We start from the raw sequence: 18,785 nt of genomic DNA on the forward strand, positions 1-18,785 counted from the left end.
TTTCTAAAGCCGAGTTTCCCATGCAGAGGGCCTTCCTATTGTCTCTGCCTTCCAGATTCCGGTCTCCCAAGAAGTGCTTTCTTTTCTCCCTCTCTCCCACTTTCTTGGGGGCAGGTGGACCAGAGGGAAGCATGGATAGCCCCAGTGTGGGCTGCCATCTGGCCCCAAATCGTGCTTTTTGGTTCCTAGAACTCTGAACACAGGTACCCACTGCCTGAAAGTCCTGTTTGTTTCCCCTGTTGGCCAGTACTCTCTCTTTGATCCCTTTTTACAACTTTGTAATTATGGGCTGTAATGGGCTGGGGTGTTTGAACATCAGGGTAATTACTTTCCACTGTTCCTACCCCAGTCCTTCAAAGACAGAGGGGTTGGTAAGTAAGAAAATCTCTGGAGAAGGAAGTCTGTGCCCTTCTCTCATGCTCTTTCAGGCCAGGCTGGGTCTAGGGTCTCAATCTGGGCATGAGACACATGAGGCCCTGTCAGCATGTAGGATCCAGGAGTCTCAATTCATTGACTACTGAGGTGACCTCCCCATGCCTTGGCCAAGTTCTAGACTATGACATTAGCAGGGGGAGCCCCTCTCCTTTTCCTCTGGTGTGGCTTCCATACCCTGGCTTGGAGGGTTCAGAAGTTTCTCTTTGCCTGGGGTCACCTAGTTGGGCTGGACTTCTTGGGAGTAAATGAGCAAGAGGACAATGAAGGCTGTGACCTCTCAATTTCTTCAGCAATACCATTCTGGAGTCCTGTGAATTTCCAGTCAATTAGGCTGGCGAGCCTGGGCCTGGGCTGGGCCTGGGTGCTGGTAGAGGGCCCAGCCCAGCTCCTCAGCAGCTCAAGGAGGGAGGGAGAGAGGGAGGAAGGGGGAAAGTTACTCTTCTGACCAAAACAGGGCCCCACTCGAGTGTCTCCACCACCTTCTTCCTGGGCTCCCCTGCCTGTGGGCTGCCAGTTCTGAGGGGGCCCTCTGGCCCCTGCTGCCTTCTGGGGAGTAGGGAGCAGGGAGCTGGAGCAAGCTGCTCCCCTGGCCTGCGTGGCAGGAGACCTGCCCGGACAGGCTCTCTTCGGGAAGGAAAGCAGAGATCAAAGCCCTAAGAGTGTGAGTAAGCCCCAGCCCTGGCTCCCCTTCCTGCCACCACTACTGGCAGAGGGATTAACTCCTTCAGTGCCTGCAGGAAGGCCGCAAAGACTCAGCAGGGCCCTGGGGGCACGAGGTCCCAGCCTGATACCAAGGCAAGATGAGCCTGTGCTGTGGGGAGAAAGGCTGGAGAGTGGCTGTGCTGGGCAGGGAGGCTGTCACAAAGGCAAGGCAGTATCTGTCTGTGGCTCCTTTGCCCTTGCACCTCCACCCCACCCCTGGCTCTTATCTCAGTTCTCTTACCCCACACCCAGCTTCTAGATTCCTGCTTTTTTTCTCTCTCTTTCTTTTTGGCTCTGCTCTGCTCTGCCTGGTTGGCTAGACCCTGCTCTTGGAGCCCTGGCAAGCGTGCATGTGCGTACCTGCACAGTTGTGTCCTTGTGGTAATAGCCCCTCAGTCCCTCCCCACCCAGCCTCCGGTGCCACCTTCAGGGAAGGGATGAGGGATAAAGCACTGGACAGAGACTCCATTAAGTCCTTGAATTGTAGCCAGGAAAAGTGTGACAGGGAGAAAGAGATCAAGAGATGGGCTGAGCCTGGGCTCTGCCATAGAGACCTTGGGTGACAGCAGGGGCCCAGGCCCTTGAAACTCTGCCTGAGCTGAGGGGATGCCCTGTAGGCTCCTCTTGTCAGGCAGGGCTGGATCTTGGAAAGCCCAGTTCTATTCTGAAGGAGTTCTCCACCTGTCTTTTCTCCCTCCCTTTCCAGGGACTGGTCACCCTCCCCCCATTCCCTGGGGTGGGGGTTTGTGGTGGTTCTGGCCACTCCCTTCTATTCTCACACTTCTTAGTGAAGGCAGACTTGTGGTACTTTGAGGGCCAGGCAATGTCTTATTTGTCCTTAGCTCTAGAGCCAGGTCCACTACCTGACACCTACTAAACCCTTGTTACGGGTTTATTCCATGACAAAATGAAAGATTGTATGTTGTCCTTGAAGGCAGTGGGACCTGGGTGAGCTGAGGGCAGGACACGGATCGCACATGTTATATTTGAGTGTGCAAAGATGCAGTGTGTGCAACGTCCCAGGAAGGGACAGGCGTGTGAGGGGTGAGGCCGGGGCATGGATGGACAGATGGGCCGTGTCCTTCTCTGACCTCAGCCGGACCTCTGCTGTGTGTCCCTGCAGGCCCGGATGGCAGGGGAGCGAGGAGCTAGTGCGGTCCTCTTTGACATCACTGAGGATCGAGCTGCTGCTGAGCAGGTACCCAGGGACATTGGGGTGTCTGAGGGAGCTGGATGGAGGGAGATAAAGTCATCTGGGAAAAGACAAGTCAGGACATAACAGCCCTCGTGGGCACTTTCCCTCCCGCAGCTACAGCAACCCCTGGGGCTGACTTGGCCAGTGGTGTTGATCTGGGGTAAAGATGCCGAGAAGCTGATGGAGTTTGTGTACAAGAACCGAAAGGCTCATGTTAGGATTGAGCTGAAGGAGCCCCCAACCTGGGTAAGCACGCCAGATCTCCAGGCCTTGCCCTAGCGCCCGTTCTCACTGCCACTTTGTTCTGTGGCAACTCCCATCAAGAGCCCTTAGACTCCTGGAGCTAAAGAGAGTTTAGAAACCCTATAGTTCAACTTTATCCACCAGCTGTGTGCCTCAGGACAGGTTTCTTCCCCCTCTGGGATTCATCTGCAGAATGCATCAATTTGGCCAGCTGAGTTCTAAAGTTGTTTTCAGCTCTGTGGTTTCACGGCACAGAGGAGCAGAGCCAGAATGAAACCCTGACCCCCTAGCCCCTGACACCCTGGCTGGTGTTTCTCCACTAGCTAGAAACCTCACCCAGCTGTGCACTGGGTGGCTTCCACTTTGCAGAGGGTCTTTTTCCTCTTTTTCCCAAGCACACAGGTCTTCAGATAGTAGTACCTCTCATAGCTGACACCTGGAGGACCCTCTCCTATGATTGACCTTGGGCAGACAGGGACCACCTAACCCCACCTGCAGGTTCCTCCTCACCTCATCCCCTCTGCTGGAAGACTCATGGGGTTCTCTAGCCTTCACTCTCCTGAGCACCTGAATGTCTCCCAAATTGGCCCAACTCCTTCCAGAAATAATGACTCTTTCCATCTCTGCTCACTCCTCCAGCCAGATTATGATGTGTGGATCCTCCTGACGGTGGTGGGCACCATCTTTGTGGTCATCCTGGCTTCAGTGCTGCGCATCCGATGCCGCCCCCACCACAACAGGCCGGTGAGCAGGGTGGGCTCCCTGGTGGAGGTGGCATGTTTATGCATACGGGAGGGTAAAGAGCAGGAAGGGAGAAATGAGGAAAGAAGATGTCCTTATGCTCTTGAAATAGTTTACATCTAAATACCCTGGCATCTGACTTGTTGATCTCCAGCAGCCTCTCCACATCAGCTTGCCCATTCATTTATTTATTCAGCAAATATAGAGACCTCCTCGTATGGACCAGGCACTGTTTCAGGTATTGGGGATTGTGCAGTGAACAAAAAGATCCCTCAGGGAGCTTTCATTCTCATGGGAAGAGACAGACAATAAACAAAATAAATAAGTAAAATATGTAGCATTTTAGATGGCGACATGTTCCAAGGAGAAAAATAAAATGGAAGAGGAAAAGGGGAATGTAAAAGGACAGAGTTAATTTTTATTTAAAAAAATTTTTTTCAATGTTTAGTTTTGAGAGATAGAGAGAGACAGTGTGCGCAGGGGTGGGGGAGGGGCAGAGAGAGAGGGAGAGACACAGAACTCGAAGTGGTCTCCAGGCTCCATGCTGTCAGCACAGAGCCCAACGTGGGCCTTGAACTCACAAACTGTGAGATCATTACCTGAGCCAAAGTCGGATGCTTATTCAACTGAGCCACCCAGGCTCCCCGGACAGAGTTAATTTTTAAAAGCAAAGCCAGAGAAAGCCTTATTGAGAGGACGACATTTACAGGAAAGACCCTAAATGGGTGAGGGGGTGATATGTGCAGATATCTGGGGAGAGTATGAACGAGACAGAGAAAACGGTAAGGGCAAAGGCCTTGAGGCAAAAGCGTGTCCAGTATGTCTGAGTCACAGCAAGGGGGCCATGTGGCTGGAGTGCAGTGAGTGAGAGGACAGAGCAGGAGGCGAGGACAGACGGTCCATGGGGGCCCCTTTTACTGGACTGTGTAGGCCATTGGCAGGACAGTGTTTTTTTACTCTGGGTGAAATGGGAGCTATTGGAGAGTTTTGAGCAGAAGTAGTACCATGATCTGACTTACATTTTAAGGCGGTAGGATGGATATGTGGTTCGGTGGTTAATGGGATTAGGAATTCAGTTTGATGGGCCTATTTGATATCCAAGCAAAGATGTCAAGCAGGCGGTTGGATGAAAATTTTCTCCCATGGGTCATCAAGGAAAAGAAAGCTTGATGGTATGAATGGGGGAGTGGGGTGGGCGGGGCTTAGCCTGCTTGGCAGAGCCACGTATGAGCTTGAAGACGACAAACTCCTAGGAGTAGTCAATCGGCCATATGATCTAACTGGGTGACTGGGAGCCAAGCACAAACTTGAGGTCCAGGGGTGAGGGAAGAGGAGCCCTTGCCCTATTCTGAGCCCCACCCCTCTTCTCAGGATCCCCTTCAACAGCGAACAGCCTGGGCCATCAGCCAGCTGGCCACCAGGAGGTACCAGGCCAGCTGCAGGAGGGCCCGGGCTGAGTGGCCGGACTCAAGTAGCAGCTGTAGCTCAGCCCCTGTGTGTGCCATTTGCCTGGAGGAGTTCTCTGAGGGCCAGGTAAGGCAGGGCTTGCGGGCGACCTCCATGACCAGGCTGGGGAGGGCAGCTGGACTTTGGGAGGCTGGAGGAGGCACTCGGGCAGGTGTGGGTGCCCTGGTTGCATCTGTGTCCCGTGTATCTTGCAATGAAGCAGAGGTAGGGGACAGCACCGAGGTCTGGTTATTTTCCTGGTCTTCCAGGGAAAGACAACTACTGTTCGTTGAGTGTGTACCACGTGCTAGGATCTGTAGTGGGTGCTTTAGATGTATTATCTCATTTTAGCCTCATGACAGTGCAGGGTGGGGGTAGGTTAGTTTTTCATACTCATTTTAGAGCGGAAAACTAGAGCATTTCTGTTAAGAAACTTGCCCAAGGTCATGCAGCGAAAGTGGCAAGATCCAGGTTTACCGGACACCAAAGCCCTTACTCTTTCTATTCTACCGTGGGGTATTTTTCAAGAAGCTGAGGGCAAAAAGGAGAGGCCAGAGGGAGTCAGGGAAATCCTCGTTACTCCTGAACCTACAGGTAACTTTGGTTTGGACCCCCTTGTTTTCTCTAGGAGCTACGGGTCATTTCTTGCCTCCATGAGTTCCATCGTGTGTGTGTGGACCCCTGGCTACATCAGCATCGGACTTGCCCTCTCTGCATGTTCAACATCGTAGGTAGGAGGTGGGCCAAGTCCTCCCCTGTGGAGGCAGATGGGTCTAGAACAAGGTTGCTCTCTGAGGGACGGTTTTGTCTTGAAGCTGAGGAGAAAGCAGGTCTGCCATAATAGTTCTTTAAGCTGTGTACTGCTCAAGAGTGCTTCCTGTGAAGGGCAGGGAGGGCCATTCATACTGTAGACATCTTCATTACTTTAAACATTGTATCTGTATGACAACTTTGTTGATTCTAAATCTGGGTGGTTTGTATATTTATTATTCTGATTTTCTGGCAACAAAGTGTCTTATTCTAACAAAACCAGGATATTATGAAAATTTTCTAAAAGATGAAAGTGAAGTATCTTGAGGAAGGAGAGCCTTTTTCTAATCTACCCAAAGGTGCACTATGGACTGGTGGTGGCCCTGGGTCAAAGAGCCCCAGGTGGGCTGATGGGAGGAGCAGGGATGGACATACACAGTGGAACTTCCAGGGAGATAGATGGACTGGAAGGAGCCAGGGCGTCCCAGGGCACAGGCAGATTAGGAATGTCCTTGGTCCCTCAACTCTGACCGAACACACAGGCTACGTGGGCTCAAATAGGTGCTACAGCCACACTTTTCTGAATGCACGCTCCATAGGTTTGTGGGGGTCAAACACCTATGCTCTTGGTTCTTTCTTCCAGAGGGTGATTCATTTTCCCAGTCCCTGGGACACTCTCGATCTTATCAGGAACCAGGCCGGAGACTCCACCTCATTCGCCAGCATCCTGGCCATGCCCACTACCACCTACCTGCTGCGTACCTGTTGGGCCCTTCCCGGAGTGCAGTGGCTCGGCCCCCGCGATCTGGTCCCTTCCCAACCTCGCAGGAGCCAGGCACAGGCCCCCGGCACCACCGTCTCCCCAGAGCCGCACATCCTCGGGCTCCGGGCGAGCAGCAGCGCCTGGCGGTGGCCCAGCATCCCTACGCGCAGGGCTGGGGGCTAGGCCGTCTCCGATGCACCTCGCAGCACCTCTCCGCTTGCCCAGCACCCCCACGCCGGGCCAGGCCTCACGACAGCAGCGGTTCTGGAGAAAGCTACCGCACGGAACGCAGTGGCTACATGGCAGACGGGCCAGCCAGTGACTCCAGTTCGGGGCCCTGTCATGGCTCTTCAAGTGACTCAGTGGTCAACTGCACGGACATCAGTCTGCAGGGCATCCATGGCAGCAGTTCTACCTTCCGCAGCTCCCTGAGCAGTGACTTTGACCCCTTGGTGTACTGCAGCCCTGAAGGGGAGCCCCGGGGGGAGGAGACCCAGCCTAGTGTGACCTCTCGGCCCCGTTCTTTGGACTCAGTGGTACCCACAGGAGAAACCCAGGTTTCCAGCCACATCCACTACCACCGGCACCGGCACCACCACTACAAAAAGCGCTTCCAGTGGCATGGCCGGAAGCCTGGCCCAGAAACTGGGTTGCCCCAGTCCAGGCCTGCCATTCCTCGGACACAGCCCCAGCCAGAGCCGCCTTCCCCTGATCAGCAAGCTGCCAGATCCAACCCAGCTGCCCCCTCAGGACAGCTCCCCAATCCACAACGGCCCAAGGCCCTCGTCGAAGCAGCCGCAGGCCCAGCTGATGCCTCCAGCCCCAGTCCCAGCAGCCTCTTCCACTTGCAGAAATCCAGCCTCCCTGTTCGACATCCACAGAGGAAAAGGCGAGGGTGCCTCTCAGAGCCCACCCCAGCCTCTCGGCCCCAGGACTTGACTGCACACCCAACTTGCCAGGTTTTCCCCCATTATGCTACCAGCTTGGCATACCCTTGGTCCCCAGAGGCCCATCCATTGATCTTTGGACCTCCAGGCCTGGAGAGGAGGCTGCTACCAGAAACCCCAGGCCCTTGTTACCCAAGTTCACAGCCAGTGTGGTTGTGTCTGACTCCACGCCAGTCCCTGGAACCACACCCACCTGGGGAAGGGCCTTGTGAATGGAGTTGTGGCACCCTGGAGGGCAGGTCATGCCCTTACCCACACTGCCAGGTGCCGCCAGCCCAGCCTGGTGAGTTTTCAGGGGGAGAGGGTGTGGTGGGGAGAGGATACTAGGGGTTATTGCAGGATGGGTAAAGTCAGCCAACAAAGGGTTGACAGAAGCTGAGAAGGGTGCAGTGGGGCGACATTCAAAATATTGAACAACAGGCATAGCATAGGATGCTGGCTGAAGCACTCTGACTCTGCCAGGTATTACTCCTTTAGTTGCCAGATCATAGGGCGGCCTCAGGGGAAATACAGTGTGGATGGAACGTCAGAAATCTGGCACTTGCGGTTGTTTGGGACAACAGCTCCAATATAATTGTTTCAATACTTTAATAATTAGTAAAGCTGTACCAATGCACACAGTTCAATTATTAGCTTTAAATACAAAGAAGGCCAAAAAGGGTTCCTCGCTCTTGAGGAGAGCATGGAGAATTACTGATAGCCATAATCCTAGGCAATATGAGGTGTTGTAGGAGAAATAATTGCAGATATCCATAATCCTAGGCCATATAAGAAGAGCTATGTAAATGAGAAAAGGAAGGAAGGAAGGAAGGAAGGAAGGAAGGAAGGAAGGAAGGGAGGGAGGGAGGGAGGAAGGAAGGAAAGGAGGAGGGAAGGAAAGAAGGAAGGAAGGAAAAGGGAAGAAAAAGAAAAAAAAAAAAACACAGATGGTTCTCAGCAACCCTGTGGGTCCTTAGGTTTTCTCCTCTCCCCCTGGGGGTAAAAGAACAACTAAGGCTTCCCTTCTAAGCACCCTTGTTAATAAGACTGACCTCATTTTCCTGGGGCCTCAGTACATCCCTGATACTGTATTACAACCAACGGTGAATATAAATCCTCAACTTTAACTTGGTGTTTTTTTTGCTCAAATCCTCCTCTTCTTCCTTCAGAGCCCCCTACCTCCCCATTTTCCCCATCTTCTCCCATAGTGTGGATGACACAGCTCTTTGCCTACAGCTATCACTAGCCACCCCAAAAGGGGACCCAAAGGTCCTGAAACGTAAGACCTCACAGTCCAGGAACCCAACAGTTAAGATCTAGAGCTGTTACCATTCATTCATTCACTTCTTCCCTCCTTTTTCCTTCCTGCACTGTATGTTTGCTCTATGCTAGGTTCCAGGCTAGGCTCTGAACACATGGAACTTGTCAACCAGGAGATCCAGGTCTGTGGGGTCATAAGCATGTAAACAGTTACAGTAGAGAAAATAATTGCTTCCATAGAACCAGGTAAAGTAAGCTTTGGCTATGTGTTTGATGATTCCCTTTGGACCCTGTCATGTGCTGCTGGTCCCAGACCACCACTTCCCCTCTCTCCCATACTCAGAACCTGTTTCAATGTCTCCCTCTTCCCTGCTCCTCAAATCCAACCAATGCCAGATTCTGTTAAATGTATCCTTGATGCATTTTTTACCTTCTTCAAAACTGATGGCCCCTGCCTGTGTCTTAGATGCAGCCTAAAGATGGAAGCAGGAGCCTCCTGCCCTTCTTCCTTCCCCTCTTACAGGTCCATGAAGGCTGGGCACCGTACATACAGTGTTGTGTCCTACAGAGTCATGCAGCACAGCTACCCTGCTCACGTACTGCTGCCAGGCTCATCACCCTCAAATAAACTGTCCAGAAATTTCCAAATGTTCTCTTTTGTCCACAGTGAAGAAAAACCCATCCTGGTTTGGCCTTCAAGGCTCTAGCACCAGCTAGCCCCCATCTTCCTTCCCAACCTTATTTTTCCCTCTTCCCCTTCCTGTTCTTCCTGTTCTTCCCTGTTCCATCCTTTTGCCAAACCAAGTAAATACTTCCTGCAGTTCCTATAGCCCACAATATTCTGCTGCCTTCCTATTCCCATAAATTGAGTTCTTACGTATTTCTGCAGGACCGGCTCATTTATCTTCACCTTCAGGAGGCCCTTCCTGATTGTTCCACTGGAACATGATCTGTCCCCTTCCCAGGAAAGGTCTTAGGACCCAGTCCTGTCTCACTGGCAGAATTTCCCTTTGCATGCACGCCTTCTCTTCTACAAGACTGTCAGGTTCCTGCTTTTTTTTTTTCTGGTCTTCTATTTGGTGTGTGGTAACAGGCCAGATTCATGAGTGCTTAATAAATATTAATTGGGTTAGTGAATGAATAGGAAGTATTTGTAACACACTGGTTGCTATATATGTTTCTCTTTCTCTAGCTTTTTTCCCCCCCTCTTCCCTGTGTCCCAACTGGGACCCCTCCCAGCTTTCGATCTAACTGCCCCTTCTGGACACATTCCCTGCTCCCCACCCTGTGTGGTTCCCTGCCAGCCATACTGTCTTGCAGGTGGAACAAGCAAGAGGCTGGCCTGACACTCAGTGACCAATTTCCTCTCCCTCTGTAAACGCAGGCTCGGAGGAGGAGGAGCTTGAGGAGCTGTGCGAACAGGCTGTGTGAGATGCGCAGACTTCGCTTCAACCAAGTGTGCTCCGGCTGACCTGGGGGCCCTGTGTGGCACAGAGTCATGCTCCTGAGAGAAGAAAGGACCTCGGAAAACACCCCTCTTTTTTGCTATACTTCCTGGAACCTCTGGAAGAGGGGTGGTGATGGTGGGGGGGCAGGAAGTGTTCCCTGCTCCCAGCTCTGGACCCTGCGTGCAGAACACATTTGCAGGGCAGCAAGTCTGTGTCCAGCCTGGCAACTAGCTACTGCCTATGTGGGCTGGCTCCTTAAGAGAGAGCAGGAAGCTAGGTGTGGGTAGTTAGGTGTTGAAAAGGTGCTGCTCCTTTCCCCAGACCCTGCAGGTCTTCCTCATCCCAAGTCTCATGTGCATACCTGCCAATGGGTCCTTCTTACCTCCTTTCTTGGGTGAGTCCTGCACACCAGCTTTGACTCCTCGGTAAAGCTGCTGCATCAGCAGCAACCTGGCTCTTATTTTCCTTCTTTGCAAAAGGATCAAGAACATAGGTGAGGCCTGAGCTCACCTGAGAAGCTCTGCAGCTTCTCCAGGCAGTGCCTACCCTGGTGCATAAGGGAGAATGTTTTTCCCTTCTTGTTCTTAATTGTCAGATCCACTCTATTAAGTCAGAGGGGAGACTGTGGGAAGCCAGGGTGTGGAGTCGTGTCCCAGCACCATGTTCTGGCACCATGAAGAACCTGGGATGGACCCTCTGACTTTCAAACTCCCTTCTCTCTCCAGCAACTCCCAGTACCTCTGGGTATTGGGGGGGTGGCAGTGGGGAGGGAATAATTCTTTTCTAGAGATTGCCTATCTCAAAGTCCCAAAGTAGATGGAAAGAAAAGGATTTCTGATGAACTTCGTCTAGAAAAGGGAGGATGGAATGAAGGTAGAAAAGGCAGAATTACAGCTGAACAAGGACAACGATGAATCTGGGGCTCTTCTCTCAGAGCAGGGATGGGAAACGGGAGAACAAAGGAAAAGCAAGGCGGGACATTTGGGTTTAGATGGCCCCAAGGCCCAGCTTCCCATTATAAGCCATATAGGCCAGGGATGCCCAGGAAGGTGTGCATGCAGGATATCTGGCCTGGGTAGCTGGTACTGAGTGGCAAGGGCTGAGGGGCCTCCTGACGGTGACATTCACCCCAGGGCAGCTTGACCATTGCTGGCTCCTCAGGCATTATCCCATTTGGAATGTGAATGTGGGAGCAAAGTGGGCACAGGACCCTACCTGGGAATCTTCTTCCCTCAAAGTCAGTGGGGAACTAGCACCTACCGAAGCACCCACATGGGTATTTATATCTGAACCAGACAGAAAGACGCTTGAATCAGGCACTATGTTGAGAAATGTATTTATTTGCTAATATATTTATCCATAAATGAGGTCTGGTCTTGTGGTTTTGTTCTCTCATGACTGTCACTCAGGGTAACAAATTCATCTTCTCCATTGACAGAAATAAATTATTTCTGGTATCAGAGGCTAGGCTCTGATTTATGAAAGGACAGGACAGAGTGGTAGACTAGGTAACAAGAATTGATTTGTAAGCCCCTAAAAACGATTTGGTGAGATAAGGGAAGGGGGAAGCATGACAAGATTCACACTGTGGTCCAGTCGTTATCAGACTTACTGTACTTTTCACTTCACACATTCTTATGATGCTTCAGTGACTTTGTGACCTTGGGCAAATATTCTGTGCCTCACTTTTTTCCACCCATAAAATAGGCCTACTTCACAGAGTGGTTGCAGGGCTCCCATGAGATAAGCGTGAAAGTATGTTTGGAAAGTATCCAGTGACAGGGAACATTCTAACCCCAGTCACAGAACCCATCTGAACACACGCCCCCCCTTGAAAAGGCTCTGTTTCAGCTGGGACGCCTGGTTGGGAAGATAGAACAGTAGGGCCTGAAACTACTGAAACTATCCCAGAGCTCCAATTCTGATAAACACAAATGACTGTGCTCTGCCTCCCCACGGGACTACGGTTGAGGATCAAGAGCTGGTGCTATGTTGGTATGAATTCCACAGAGCCTGGGGCAGCCTCTGCTCTCATCCTCACAAAGCACATTTCCCCCTCTGCTTCTCCAGGACAGGTTTCCCAGGGGGTGGTCATTGTCTGTTGCCCAGTTTTGAACAGGAGAGCAAAGAAACATCCAGCTTGCTATAGGGTGAAATCAAAACAAAACAAAACACAATCTCCAATCCCCTACAGATATTCTGAAGTAAAGGACCTGTGTCTAAATGCTGCACGAAACAAATTATCAGCTGGAACAAGGAAAGTACGTAAAGAGTTTTAAAAAATAATGGGCCTGGTATCCGCCATGGGCTCACAAGCCAGCATTCCCGTGGACGGCGAATGGAAACCCTTTACTGTTCTCAGGAAAGAAAGGGGCTGTCCCTGATTTTCCTCTCTGCAGAGATAATCCAGATGGAGACAGTGGACTCTGGCCCTGCGCTTTTAAAACGGGAAGACAAAAAAGAATCTCGGCTGACATCTGGGATCCTCCTAAGGGGACCGGCGGCCGGCTGCCAGCGGCCTAGATCAAACGGCCCGCCCCGCCGGGAGTTCCGGCCGGAGCCGCGGCGCGCTCCCGCGCAGGCGCCAGCCGCGCCACCCCTCCCCCACGGGCCCTACCCACAGGCGCAACTGCCTTCCCGGCCTCGCCCTCGCGCCGGCCCAGGTGGCGGGTGCGCGCGCCGGCCCAGGTGACTCCCGGCCGGCCCCGCCTCCAGGCGGGAGAAACCATCTCCTTGACCGGGGGGGGGGGGCGGGGGAGAGAGAGAGAGAGAGAGAGGCGTGAGTCCGCGGCTCCCCACACCGGAACAGGAAGTGCGGAAAACCGGAAGTGGAAGGCATTCTGGGTAAATCGCTGTTTACTTCCTGCGGCTGAGGAGGCCGTGGCCCAAATCTTTGCTGTTCATTTGTCGGAGAGGATGGCCCTGGAGACGGTGCCGAAGGACCTACGGCATCTACGGGCTTGTTTGCTGTGTTCTCTGGTCAAGGTGTCCTTCGGGGAGGCGGTTGTAGGGGCGATGGGGTATCAAGGTGGGGGAAAAGGTGGAACGGAGCTGGGGGATAGCGAAGGGAAAAGTAAGGTCCAAGACCCCGGGGGTTGGCAGGGGATGTGGGAAGCTGCTGGAGGCCGTTGTTTAAGTCGGGAAGAACGCATGCAGTCTTACATGATTTTGAATCCTCAGCACACAGGTCTGATCCTTAACAGACATTCAGTGAACTTCCGTTGAAGCCGAAGGCCACTGGGATTCAGAGGAGGGTGGGGATCTGCAGCTGAGGGAGTAGTCGGAGAGGATGCCTGACCCTGAGGAGACTAGGGAAAGGAGTAGGTAAAACATAGCTGGTAATAAGAGAGGGAGGACTGTGAGGGTGGAACTTTAGCAATGGGGCTGTGGGAGTGGTGGGTGGGGAATCTGATGAGACAGAGCCAACATAGGGAGACTTCTACTTGACGAGGTAGAAGTATGGAGAAAGCTACTTCCTTTTTTGGCCTTGTTTATGCTCACTCCTTCTCCCTCTTTTCCCTCTCCTAGACTATAGACCAGTTTGAATATGACGGATGTGACAATTGTGATGCATACCTTCAGATGAAGGGTAACCGGGAGATGGTATATGACTGCACCAGTTCTTCCTTTGATGGGTAAGCCCCTTTAGAGTCCTTTGTTACACCCACCCCCACCCCACCCCACCCCACCAAGTAAATGTGAGGCAGACTTTTGAGACCATAATCCTAGTTGTTCTCAAAGTTATTTTGAGACATAGTAGTCCTGTGCTGTCCAGTACAGTTGCTACTAGCTATGTGTGGCATTGAGCACTTGAAATGTGGCTAGTCCAAACTGAGGTTTGCTCATACTGCAAAATATGCACTAGATTGACAAGACTTAGAACGAGAAAAAAGAATATAAAATATTTTAATTTTTCAAATATTAATTACATGCCAAAGTGATAATTCTTTGGATATACTGGGTTAAATGAGATATGGTATTGAAGTTAATTTCATCTTTTTGTCTTTACTCATAAACATGGCTACTAGAAAATTTAAAATGACTTGTGTGGTTTTCATTATATTTCTGCCGTACAGTTCTTCATTAAAGACGGTCAGCTCATTGTTGGTAGGGACTGTGTTTATCTTGTGCACCATGATTTGGCACAGGGCCTGGAAGGTGGCGAATGGCTAATAAAGGTTTGTTGAATGCATGAAGATCCTTTCTGAAGATGAAGGTCAGGTAGAGTAATGGTAAATTATCGCCCGAAAGCTGTTCCCTTTAGATATGTCTAAGAGAACCTGTAAGAAAAATTTTCCCTTAGTGAGATTGTCCAATGGGGAGAAAGGGAAGTGAGAGTAACATAAGTAGCCAGGTCTCCATTTTTCCCCCAAGGTAGGAGCCAAGGGGCAGTATTTTGGGGGGGTTCAGGAGATACTTTAAAGTGTCTCTTGGTCTCCAGGCCAATTGAAGATTTACACACAGACTAGGCTCAAACCCAGTACTTGCTGAACCTTCAGGATGGGGCCAACTCCATCCCTTCTTTGATTTCCTTTAAGGAAGCATGAAGAATTGGGCAAAAAAGATGTTGTCATGGAATCTTACTTCCTACACATGCATGTGCCTAGGCAGAATCTTCAGTCCCTTCGATTATTTGTTTGCACTGTAACAAAATTGCTAACAAATGAATAAAAGAACTCCCATTTACAGGTAACGTACTGTGTTGGCTGCTCTGAAGGATGTCAAGAGTCACACAGTGATGTATTTACTAGTAAGAGATGCAGTATAAAGTTTTGCATGTTAGAATTTTTTTTTTTTAAAGTTGTAAGATATGTGTGACAGAAAATTTACCATTTTTAAGTGTAGAATTCAGTGGCATTAAGTATATTCACACTGTTGTGCAGCCATCACTACCATCCATCTACAGAACTTTTTTCATCTCCTCATTTACCCCTCCGCACAGCCCCAGGCAACTACCATTCTACTTTCTTTATGAATTTGCACTTGATCTTAGCCAAAAGGCTGAGAAGTGATTGAATTTGAAGTATACTGTAGGTGCTTCATATAAGCGGAATCATACAATATTTGTCCTTTTGTAACTGGCTCATTTCACTTAGTGTAATGTCTTCAAGGTTTATCTATATTGTAGCATGTCAGAAGCATTTTTTAAGCTGAATAATACCATTTTTGTATATACCACATTTTATCTATGTGTCGATAGACACTTGGGTTGCTTCTGTCTTTTGGCTGTTATGAATAATGCTGCTGTGAGCATGGCTTTACGAATATCTGATCAGGTCCCTGCCTTCACTTCTTTGGGGTATATATATCCAGAAGTGGAATTGCTGAGTTCTATGTTTAGTATTTCGAGGAACCGTCAGACTGTTTTTTGTAGTGGCAGCACCAATTTACATTCCCACCACCAGTTTCTCTACACCCTACCCAACACTTGTTATTTTTTGTTTTATGTTTTGTTTTGGTTTTGATAGAAGCTACCCTATTGGGTGTGGAGTGATATCTCTTTGTGGTTTTGATTGTCTTTCCCTAATCATTGGTGATGTCTTTTGCTAATCAGTTGTGATGTACTTATTGGCCATTTGTGTATCTTCTTCAGAAAAAATGTCTGTTCAGGTCCTTTGCCCACTTTTGAATCAGGTTATTTGGCTTTTTACTGTTGAATTGTTGGGAGTTATTTGTGTATTCCCTGTGCATATTAGGTTTTGGAGAATGGGTATGTCAAAGGCTAATGGAGATCAGAGGAAGGCCAGATGAACTCAGCCAGAAGCAGAGGAGATAGCATATGAATCAGGCTCTTAAAGAAGTACAGGTTTTTTGAGGAAGGTGAGGTGAGACAGCATTTTAGAAAAAGCATTCTAAACAAGGGAATGACTTGAGCAAAATCAGGGGTGGGAAAACTAGGGTATGTTTGGAGAATGGTGGGAATTCTGTTTAGATTGAATCATAAGGTTGGGTAACAGACACTATAGGGCTAGAAAGATTGGTTGTGAAGGACAGAGGAGAATATAGTTTTGGTCAGGAGAATGGCCTGCATATGTGTCTGCTGCACATCAGTCTGCCAGGCCAGGGCAAGTATTACCCTGCGTAACCACCCTGGAGGATGGGATCAGTTCCACTCAGTGTATGACTGAGAATGTAGGATTTGGATGGGGAGGAAGGCCCCCCAAATAAGAATCCAAGATTGTTGCCAAGAGAAGAGGGAATGGTTATTGAGGAGGTAATCAACAAATGTCAGTGTCTAGAACAGACCTGTCACAATAGGCAATCACTAAGCATTTGATTGAATCAACAAATGGCAGAAATGACCTCTGTAAGCTTCTGAAAGTACCTGATGTTTACATGTCAAGCCCAAAAGGCAGGCTTCTAGCTCTTCAGTAGCCTTTCTGTTGCCTGTGCTCTAGAATCAGAGGTATCCTAGGAAAAACTAGTAGGATAATAAGGAGAGTTAATGTTTATTCAGCACCTATTCTGTGCTAGGTGCTTTTCATGTATTAGCTTGGTCTTTGAGTTTCATATGTGTGTTAGGCTGCACAGCTCATTAGAGGCAGATCTTGGCCCAGTCTAACTTATTTCTGGTAGGAGGACCCATTGTTTTCATTCACCCTCTGCCTTTGCATTAAGGCCAGCCCCCTAGTGGTCATGTTGGTTGTAATCAGAAGAGCTGGTTTCCCCGGGAGTCTGGGCTAAAGATGTTTTTGAGCCTGGTGAAGCTAGTCCTTTGGGGATGATGACTGACTTGTGATTGGCGGGCAAAGAAACTTTTTCAGTACTAACTTTTGGTCAGCTCCTTCGCAGCATTAGAAGTCACTTTCTCCTGCTTTCTAGCAGAGACTCAATACTTGGCTTTTTCCTGTGTTTCTTCTCCCAGAACTATTTTGCTGGCCTGTAGCAGAGTAACGTGGGCAGTCTCCTCCATCGCTCTTCTCTAGTGGGCAAGGCTCAGCGTGACTTCTGTTTCTTTCCCTTTCCCAGAATCATTGCGATGATGAGTCCAGAGGACAGCTGGGTGTCTAAGTGGCAGCGAGTCAGTAAGTTCTCCCTTCTCCTTTTCCTTCTCCTAGTTGTGAACCCCTTGGGTTCAGTGGGGGAGTCTTAAATCATTGGGTACGTGTCCTCAGAGTGAGAAGGATGAGAGTGTCCTGTCCCCTGTCATTTAACACTGTAGCCAAAAGAGGTGATTGCTTTTCTCGCGGCGCTGCAGCATTTCTTTCGTTTTGAGCTTAAACCTCCATTTGGTCTTTGGACTTAACTTACTCTCACTGCCATCTCTTTTCTTCTCTCTTAGGTAACTTTAAGCCGGGTGTGTATGCAGTGTCAGTCACTGGTCGCCTACCCCAAGGTAATAATAATCATAATAGCAGCTGATACTCATTTACTGTGCCAAGTTCTGAGGAAGTCCTTGTTGTGATTGCATGCTAGTCCTCACACCTCTGTGAGGGAACTGAGACACAGAGAGGTTAAATAACTTGTCCAAGGTCACCTGCTAGTTAAGTAAGGAGGTAGAATTTGAACCCAGGCATTTCGGCTCCAGAACCCTTGGTTTCAATGACTACAACGTGTCTTCTGTTTTCCTGTCATTTTTACCAAGTCATTGCCAGACACTTGCCTGAATCTTCAGTGGTAACAAGCCAATCTGGCAGGATCATTGATGAGCTGTCTAGGAACTCCACTTTGCTTAGGAACACGTTTCTTCCCACAAAGTGGTAGTAGAGGGACTTTTCTTATCCTCTGGAATCTTCCTCCCTCACAGAGCTGTTTCTTTTCCTGCCACAGGAATCGTGCGAGAGCTGAAAAGTCGAGGAGTGGCCTACAAATCCAGAGACACAGCTATAAAGACCTAGCAAGATGCATGGCTGCCAGCGTCTTGCCTCTGCCCCACCTCCTGCCTCTGTTTATTTTTTGTTGTGGAACTAAGGGGGCGGAACTTCAGATACTCCCCACCATCCAGTTCTGAGACTCAGCAGACTGTTGAGAGCACAGCGTGTCCCTGGGCCATTTTACCTTTGGACTACTGGTGGGGGTGGTTTGGGTTGGTGGATTGACAGAGACTGAATTGAATGGGAGGTAGGATACTGGTCTTCCTACTCAGAGCCCAGGTCTATGCCCTTACCCATGGGCAAGACTCTGGGTCAAATGCCAATAAACACGAATCTCTAGGAAAGTTCTTAAGCCCATGACAGACGCCTTACCTCCTCCTTCCTTCCTTTTACCCGGGTGCAGTAAAACCCCCTTAACCCTGTAAGCACCTTCCCAGAGCAGCAGAAGCCCTCCTGCTCTCCATTACCCATCTTTCAGGCTCCAGAGTTGCAGCCTTTCTAGTGTGCTTCCTTGGGTCCTGTTGGAAGGTCTGCTGTCCTGAGTCTAGGGAACCCCATCATGCAGACTTTTGCTCTCTAGACCTGGCACAGCAGGTGTCCCCTGAAAGAAATCCTGAGACTTCATAAGTATTCTTTGCCCATTGACCATGTTTAATATACCCCCCCCCCCCACACACACACACTTTTTGTTTTCTTTTTGCTGCTCTTCCTATACCTTAGGCCAGTCAGTGGTAACCTTGGCCCTCTGTCCCCCACCTACTCACGTTTGCTGCTTCCTGTAACTGGTGACTGGTGGCTGCTGGGTCTTGGTCTGGTTAGTTTATGCCTCTGTAGGAGTTGGGCCCGTCCCTCTCTCCTTTGGCCTAGTAGGGGGTTTTGTTATTGGCCAAGACAAGTTACTTGTTTTGGAATGAAAATTTACCATAAATTCTTATTTACTTAAATTTCCACAAAGAATCCTATCAATACCCCCATTTTGATACCCTAAGTTTCTTGTTCTCCATCTGTAAAACCATGATAACACTCTGCCTGTTTACCTCAGTATTGTGGTGATTATAAAAA

General features: G+C 49.8%; 2 protein-coding genes across 2 annotated transcripts in view; both read left to right on the forward strand.

Moving 5' to 3' along the window:
* RNF43 (ring finger protein 43) overlaps positions 1-11,276 on the forward strand; it is a 64,009-nt gene extending 52,733 nt beyond the window's left edge. The window contains exons 3-9 of the mRNA XM_025917849.2: positions 2,261-2,335; positions 2,447-2,578; positions 3,215-3,319; positions 4,688-4,849; positions 5,391-5,493; positions 6,156-7,505; positions 9,846-11,276. Coding sequence (XP_025773634.1) covers positions 2,261-2,335; positions 2,447-2,578; positions 3,215-3,319; positions 4,688-4,849; positions 5,391-5,493; positions 6,156-7,505; positions 9,846-9,892 — 1,974 coding nt within the window. The 3' untranslated portion in view covers positions 9,893-11,276. The remainder of the gene's footprint in view (positions 1-2,260; positions 2,336-2,446; positions 2,579-3,214; positions 3,320-4,687; positions 4,850-5,390; positions 5,494-6,155; positions 7,506-9,845) is intronic.
* Positions 11,277-12,737: 1,461 nt separating this feature from the next.
* On the forward strand, positions 12,738-18,083 carry SUPT4H1 (SPT4 homolog, DSIF elongation factor subunit). The gene is made up of 5 exons (XM_025915903.2): positions 12,738-12,894; positions 13,438-13,544; positions 16,879-16,934; positions 17,192-17,245; positions 17,680-18,083. The coding sequence occupies exons 1-5, from the start codon at positions 12,826-12,828 to the stop codon at positions 17,745-17,747; spliced, it is 354 nt and encodes a 117-aa protein (XP_025771688.1). The 5' UTR covers positions 12,738-12,825; the 3' UTR covers positions 17,748-18,083.
* Positions 18,084-18,785: the final 702 nt, after the last annotated feature.

Source organism: Puma concolor, chromosome E1, assembly GCF_028749965.1.
Source record: "Puma concolor isolate L17-30 chromosome E1, mPumCon1.1.hap2, whole genome shotgun sequence".
Classification (NCBI taxonomy): Eukaryota; Metazoa; Chordata; class Mammalia; order Carnivora; family Felidae; genus Puma; species Puma concolor.